General features: G+C 30.7%; 1 protein-coding gene and 1 long non-coding RNA gene across 2 annotated transcripts in view; one reads left to right on the forward strand and one right to left on the reverse strand.

Annotated features, from left to right (window-relative positions):
* LOC111088770 overlaps positions 1-1,708 on the reverse strand; it is a 4,100-nt gene extending 2,392 nt beyond the window's left edge. Inside the window, exon 1 of the long non-coding RNA XR_002613195.1 lies at positions 1,624-1,708. This is a non-coding gene — a long non-coding RNA (uncharacterized LOC111088770). The remainder of the gene's footprint in view (positions 1-1,623) is intronic.
* A 243-nt stretch (positions 1,709-1,951) lies between these two features.
* Positions 1,952-8,473, forward strand: part of LOC106471077 (serum response factor homolog) — a 13,173-nt gene continuing 6,651 nt past the window's right edge. The window contains exon 1 of the mRNA XM_013931666.2: positions 1,952-2,400. Coding sequence (XP_013787120.1) covers positions 2,062-2,400 — 339 coding nt within the window. The 5' untranslated portion in view covers positions 1,952-2,061. The remainder of the gene's footprint in view (positions 2,401-8,473) is intronic.

Here is an 8,473-nt window from a genome sequence, read left to right on the forward strand (position 1 = left end):
GAAACGCATCATCGATAAGAATGAAGACTATTTAATTTAATAAATGTATTGTTTTGATATATAAGTTCGAGTTTTTTCATCTAAAAAAAGCGACATTAATTTCTTGGCGACCGTTCAATTACACACATTTCCTTCACTTCTTGGGGTTGATCCGGCATGGCCAGGTGGTTAAGGCACTCGACTCGCAATCTGAGGGTCGCGGGTTCGAATCTCTGTAACACCAAACATGCTCGCCCTTTCAGCCGTGGAGGCGTTATAACGTGCCGGTCACTCCCACTATTCGTTGGTAAAAGAGTATCCCAAGAGTTGGCGGTGGGTGGTGATGACTAGCTGCCTTCCCTCTATTCTTACACTGCTAAATTAGGGATGGCTAGCGCAGATAGCCCTCGTGTAGCTTTGCGCAAAATTCAAAAACAAACAAACAAACTCTTCTTGGCCGTCTTATATAAAAGAATACCGTACATCTAGTAACCTCCCGAGGATTCACGAAGCTTCGAGAATATGACGTATTACTATCGTCACGTGACCTCCGCTGTCGTAACAATATTGGCATGTGATACAGTTCTTTTGCAAAACCTACATTAATAAAATAAGTGGTGTGTTTACTAATTTAGAAGTATGGGTCAGAATTATTATTAGGAATATTCTAATGGATAAACAAACACATTTATTTTAGTACTAGTAGCATCCATATAATTAATGTTTGATGAAAAACATGTTAATTAATTAATTCAAAAATATTATAGAAATTTTTGCAGTAAAATCAGAATATCTCTTCTTGAGTAAGAAGTTTTGACGTTCAAGATTTGACGGTTTATCAAGTTAATAAAATTATCAGTTTTCAACATACTCTTGTAAACTTAGATATTAATATTGTTGCCAGAAACTTCTTATGAGAAGTTATGATTAGATTCTTTTAAACATATCATTATTAACTGTCGCAATATAACCTACATATATTGATTCGACAACAACACAAAAAAGTTCTTTCAATCATGAGTTATTATTATTATTATCATCATTTTTAAAGGCTTTTGCGGTGGCGCCTCCTTGTAAACTCCGTGTATCTTGAAATTGGTGGATCCTCGTGATTCAGAGTATAATGAAAACAAAAATAACATAATATTGTGATAGAATGTAATACAGCGAGCTATTGGCTTACGCTTTAGCAACTGTCGTGGCGAACGGCTTCTCGAGCCATGGCAATAGCTTTCTTTTGCTATGAAACAGAAGCTGGAGCCAAAATATGAGTAGTTACATAAAGCAGGAACTCCACTTATGTACTGCACGAAACGCGGAGAAAACATTACACTACAGTGATTTTAAACAAAGATTCTTTGATTATCGTCTGATATCCAGTACTCAAACAGTTACAGCGAAAAAAAGAAATAATAGAAGTATTGATTCCAAGAGTGTCAGGCATTTACTTTGCTTATATTTCGTTTACTGACGTTCATGTGTATACGAAGAACGTTTAAACAAGTCTCACAAAAAAGAAAGCAAATATGAAATATTTTCCACAGTTATTGATATTATGTTCGCTACCAAAGCTCTTCAAAGAAAAAAAGTCATGGATTAATGATATAAGTAAAAAAACAATAATTAACAACATTGAACAAACACCTGATACTTGAATACTTCCTTCCTTCCATATATGGCCAGGAATTCCATATATGGAAAAGTCTTATTCCAAACATGGTGACACCGCCCTCCCCTATTAATATGTTTAATATGTATCACTGCCCTTTAACTACTTTATGTAGTAACTTTGTGTAACTAATCTTACACTGTTTAAGTATTTGGACTAAAAAGAAAAGACCAATAAAAGAAAATCATTCTAACGTATTATTCGAAAAAAAGTATATCTACTTATTAATATTTTTCGGAATTATTTTTAAGCGCATGAACACACGTTTTAAGCAAATGTTACAGTAAGCTATTTTTTTGCCCTGGTGGTGTTCCAGTGCATGCTCACTCAGAGTGGGAATTGAATGTTTGTTGTGTAGTTGACAAGAGGGGAGGCTGAGTGAATGGAATTGAACTTGAAGTGACGTGATAGTCATGCAGAGAATTTCATCGATTGGACAAGAAACGAGTCATCCTGGACTCATGTTAGAAAATATAGGCTCTTTAACACAAGGATTTAGTGGTGACAGTGAAGAGGACTCCAGAGAAGGAAATTCTAATGGCCCTGGCGGCCAGAAACGTAGTGCTGAGGAAGCTGGGCTTTCCGAACGGTCAGGAATTGATGTTGGAAGCACGTCGGACAAACTAAAGAAAACAATTCCACCAAATGGAAAAAAAACTAAGGGTCGTGTAAAGATAAAAATGGAATTTATTGACAACAAATTACGGCGATATACGACTTTTAGTAAAAGAAAAACTGGAATTATGAAAAAGGTATGCTTTAAAAGTTAAATTGTAATCGTAACCGTAGCTTTGTAAAGCATTGTTATTTGTAATGTTAAATTACTTCTTTAAGTTAAAAATGGTAAGTTAGCTAATGTTGAACTAATAATTATATTATTTGCACTGACTATTAGAAGTACTACTACGAATATAATTTATTACGTAGGCTTAAATTAGCTCCAATTACAATGTTAATTGTTATTAACAGTAACAACGTTTTACTTTATTGTATTATTCCTAGACCAGTGTACTAATTACTATGGTTAGTCAATGTAGAATGTTTAAAGCCTAAAAAAGTATCGGAAAGTGGTTTGGCTTACTGAGGTAGTATTTCCACATGAATTAAAACAATCAAACTGAAGAATAAAAATGACCCTTCACCCCCGTATATACTACTGTTAGTGTTACTACTATTACACATTTCAGGCTTTAAAGTTTAAGTCAGCTGTTGTAAATTTTCTTTACTTTCACAGGATAAGTAAAAAAAAAGGAGGGGATAAAGCAGATGTAGACGTAGAAGCTGTATTTTGGGTTAATCTACATCCTAGCAAGAAGCCTGTTCAAGTAATTCTAGCAGAGTAATCAATAACTAGCCACATATGATGTAGCATATCTGACTTGTGTAGTTAAGAAGATTATTGATTGTCTTGCTTTATTAGCCCACTAGTGGTGTAGTGAAAATAATTACTTTGGCATGAAAAACAAGTTTATATTATTCACAGCTGTTACCAGTTTTAGACAAATCACTGCTGATAAATTTTAGAATTTTTCATAAAAAATTATCAAATGATTTACATAAATAAGTTCATCAGATTTTTCATCTATCCAAGTTTACTTAGGAATTCTCAAGCATTGCCCTGTGTTTACATGGTTAACAAAGCAAAAAACACCATAAATAACTCAGGCCTGTGTATTTTTAATATTAAATGCTTTACAGTGTTTAAGAAACATTAAAATTATAGAGGAAAAAAGAGTAAAATGCATAAACTTGGTTTGGTTGTAACACAGAAATGATGGAAGTGAAAGATCATTCAGATAAGTCAAGATCACCCCTTCACCCAATCAAAAAAATGATCCAAAGAACAGAATTCAAAACTGAATGACATTATTTATAACTATATAGTTATCCAAGTAACTTTTAAGAAAATTATAACTAACAGCACAAACTACATTATGTAGTCATTATTCAAACAGTTTTACACACTAAATATATGTAGGAAGAAAAATATTTATTTCACAACTAAGAAAAATATTGAAAAAGCCAATAAAAAGTTTTTTCTTTTTAGTAATTACGTTAACAACATATATGTAGTATAATATTTTGTACTGTAAGAAAAAAATTTATAAAGCATAGCTACTGATTCAACAAATTGAAGATTTTTTTTACGACACTGTGCAGATGGTTTTCAGTATTAATTTTCATTGACATTCTCAGTTTTGGCATAAACTTAAGTTGTCTGCTTGTACTTGCTCATTTGTAGACTTGAGCCTATGTTAGTTACTGTTTGGTTGTGGTAAGATAATTTTGTTCCATAGATTTTTTTAGTGAAAGTGTTTCATCATAAGTATTTTTGCTTGATTCACAAACAATATACATATATGCACACACACACACACACACACACACACACACAACAATATACATATATATATATAATAATATATACAGTACACTGTATACTTAACTTAGTTTAAATTGTTTTATTCTTAGTTTGGCGAGGTCTTTAGTAATTAATTCAGACAACTATTTATATTAATTTTTCAGAACACAGAAGAAAAAAACTTTAAACTTTTGTTGATTATTTTAATGACTACTGTATACTTTGGTAGATTATTTTCATTTAAATAATCTTGTTTATTTTTTTCTGTTATTAGTTTGAAATTTAACAGCATTTTTGTGTTCAAGGAAAATTTTTATGATGCAAGTACACTTTTACTGAAGTAAATTAGTAATTTAGTGAACTGTGCAGTGTATTTCAGTATCCTCTATTTTTTTTTTTCAAAATAAGTAGAATTATTAATGTTACCATACTAAACATAAGTTTGTTGAAAGAAAGTTCGGGCTTTGGGTCTTATTTTTCAACCCATTAGTTTTAACAAACAGCTGTTCCTTTATCTTATGTATTTAATGTACAGATTACTTACCAGTATAAGTCACAAGGAAGGTGATTTTTGAAGTGGAAATATCTGGCAACTCAACAGTTTGGAAATTGACAAAAGTTCTGAGCATTACTAAAATATAATAAAAATAGATTTCTCTTGCTAAATGTTTTGTGAATGTAGTAACTGAGTTGAGTATGAGGCGACAATTATAGTAAGATTTACATAACTGTTATATCTTAGTAGAACCTTAGATGGGCAATTAGTGAAATTTGATAATCTATTAATCGTCAAGCTCATTAATTGATTACATTTAACTAATTAATTATTCCTACATGGGATTAGATAGATAGTTAGAATAATAAAGAGTAGTAGCAATCAGAAACACTAATTTTGATTATTTAATTATTTTTGTGAGTTGTGACACTAATTTAGTGCACTAAATAACCTAGAATTAATAAAAATAATAATGAGAAATCATAATTGCAATATTTTGATTTCTTGAATAGTTTGTATAAACAAAAACACAGTTGACTATTTTCATGACGCAATCAATTACTTAATTGTAATTAATCAGTTATTTTATACTAATTGATGATATCAATGCGTATAGATAATCAGTTATATCAAGATTGTCACCCAGCTATAAACTAATTTATAGAGGGTGCCCAAAACCACACAAATGTTATTGTTTTTTTTTTTTATATATATGGAGTTTCATGTGATGCATGAGGTAATTACTTATTTAAAACTTGTTTTACTACAGAAAGACAATAGTTTATTATATATTTGTTTGGAAATCAAATTTATTTCTGCAGAGCAACATATTAGTTCATATCATGTATTTCTATCTTTGGTTATACATTATTTGTTTCTGCCACTTAATGTATAATAAGACCAAAAAATGTCATGTAATTTTATCTTAAATGTGTTCTAATGAAATAGTTTATGCTTTTAAAATTGCCCAAAACCATATTTCCAGGATTTTTTTTACGAACGCAAAAGAAGAACTGTGTACTAAAACTTAGTATTTGAGGAGAATTGTTTGACTTTAAGAAAATGATAATGAATATACTTTTCTACAATTTATATTGAAAAGCTGATGACAGGTGTATCTGTCTCAATTACCAATCCAATGAAATTCATTCATATTGTAGCATCTTTGGCTACTTCTTACATGCATCTTATAAATGCATCACAAGATAGAAAATACTTTAACACTTGCATACACAGCCTACTAGAGATAAAACACTGTTTGATTAAATAAAGAAACAGGAAACAGAGAATGAGGTTACCATTAGTATTTAGTAGATCTGCCTTTTGCAATATTTAAAGCAGAGACATTGTTACAGTCTGTATTTTGAAACTCTAGGCCTGTGTGGCTGAACCCCATTCCTGGCAAAGAGCTTAGATGAGGGTGTCCATAAAGGTTAATTACAAAAAATTAAGTACTTAAATAAAACAATGCATTTTAATCTTTAAAAACAGAAACATAGGAAAAGTATACTTAATAAGCTATACTGATAGCCAGGGTGATTTTTAGTTTTGCTCTAAGTACATATCTTACTCTAATTGGAAATTATTATTAATTGTTTGAGATGCTTGCTGAAATATTGATCAAAAGATAGACCACAAATGATGATAGGGTTCACATTTGGCCTGATCAAGGGGAAGTGGTAATGCCCTGACATTCAAGCAATTATTTTGTGATTTGGGCTGAATGAGCAGAAATTCACATTACATGAAAACACTGCCTTGTCGGGTAAGATGATTACTGACATAGACAGATAGAAGGCCTTGCTCGAGAATTACAAAGGTATTTAGCTGCTGTGACTATCTCTTCGCATAATCAGTTATATTGTCCAGCTGCTCAAATGTCACCCATACCATAATATAAAAACCACCACATTTTGTTATGGCTTGAAGATGGTTCAGTGAAAGTTCTTTGGAGGGTATTTGCCAAACCCAGGTACATCCACTGTCTGAGAATTTTGCAAGTTTGAACTCTTTGGAAAAAATATTAGCATCTCAAAAAGTAGAAAGGTGTAATATCAGTGATAACCACTGCTGTTGACACTACATTGCGTGGAGTGAGGAGCAGCTTTCTTTCATCTAACTACTTTACCATTGTTTCTCATGCCATGAAGGTAACTTCTGATATTTGGGTGCAGGTGCACATGTCATGCAGAATTGGTGGCTGTTTGATGTGGGTCAGTCTCCACACTTCTCATTGCTGCATGAATAGTTTATACTGTTGGTTTTGGGTATCAAGAGTATGCACAAACTGTTGTCTTCTGACATCACTCAAACTGTTTTCCATCCTTATCTCTATAGGCAGAGATACTACAAGTGGCCTTGCAATTTCATGTTCACTTCAGTATCATCTAACAGGGTAATTTCATGCTAATGTTGTTTATTGGATTCAGATTTTCTGGTACTCTGTGTAACTTTTGAACCAATTCTCTTAGTCTGTATGTTCAGTGAAAAGTTCACTACAAAGAATAAAAAATACTATAACTTGGAGCTGTTAAATAATATTGTAGATTTCAATTAAATTTCTTTCATTAACTGTTAATTGGAATTTTTAATGATATCACACAATTATGTAATGTGATAATTGAGATGTGAATGATATGGTTTTCTGGAAAAGGTAATTATGCATAATGTAGCTAATGATCTAGAAAATTTTAAAAATTGGAAATCATTTAATCCTCAAATTTTCTGATTTAGATATATTCCAGGCTTTATCTTCTAAATAAGAATTACAATTAGAGTATTTCTCTTTTTTTTATTGTTAGATGTAGATAAAAATCACTATAATTAAGTTGACAGTAAAAATATTTAAACAATACAGATTGTACCTTAGAAGTAATAACGATTTCATTTGAAATTTTTTATGTGTACACATTAAGCTTTTGTAGCAACCACAATAATGTATGGTGCATTTTGTTCTAAAATTTTAGTTTTGGGGACAATTTTATTAATGTGATATTTGCCAGACGTATTGAATGAAAGCAATGCAAGTAAAATTCAAGCTTGTAAAATTTACTTTGTATTTTTAGCAAGTATAAAATAAATTGTTTACTTGCAGGATAGGTGAAGAGTAAACAATTTTTTAAGGCTGGTTTTAAATGTTGACAAAGGAAACTGTTTCATTCAGATTTATATGAAGCCATTTTTATGTCACCCACACATGCTCTTGCAAAACCAATGACCATATTTCATATTGTATGATTTTATTTTTTCTCCTGAACATTTTTCTGTAAAAATTAATTGTTGAATTATTTACACAAAGCTCACAAAATATGAGTTAATGCACAAATAATTGTATGTATATATGTGTGTGGAATTATTTAAGATATATTAAATCCAAGATTTAAAAGGTGTTTAGACTGGTTACTACTTTTTTTTTTAATAGTCAGTAATATTTGGTTTTTAAGTAATGTCTACAAAGTGCAGTAGAAAAATATGGGAATGCCTTTTTGATAAATTTGAAATTTACAGTTTTGTTTTGCAGCTCATTACCAAAAAAAAAGAAGTAGCTCTGAAAACGTGTTTATATTAATGATTGTTTCATTATGGTGTATGTGATTTCAAACCTATGTTTGGAGAACTTGAATATGAGGGTCATACAGTCTTTAAATGTAACTACATATAGAAGCAGCATTAGGTCAGTTTGTACTGTTTTATAGATTATCATAAACAGCTTTGGTAATTTGTGTTCTTCAACCAAGTTCATGTTCTGTGCTTATCTAGTTTAAAGAGACGTTAATATTTTTCCAGTATTTAGAGAAAATGACTTATCATGTCAGAAAAGTTGAAAAACAGTGTGTATATATATATATATATATATATATATATATATATAAATATAAGTAACTTATATAGTAATAATAACAAAGTAAAACTAATTACGTAGTACTAGAATATAGTATTAGTAGTAAAGTAAAATTAATAATAGTAG

The sequence above is a fragment of the Limulus polyphemus genome, unplaced genomic scaffold, assembly GCF_000517525.1.
Source record: "Limulus polyphemus unplaced genomic scaffold, Limulus_polyphemus-2.1.2 Scaffold4394, whole genome shotgun sequence".
Classification (NCBI taxonomy): domain Eukaryota; kingdom Metazoa; phylum Arthropoda; class Merostomata; order Xiphosura; family Limulidae; genus Limulus; species Limulus polyphemus.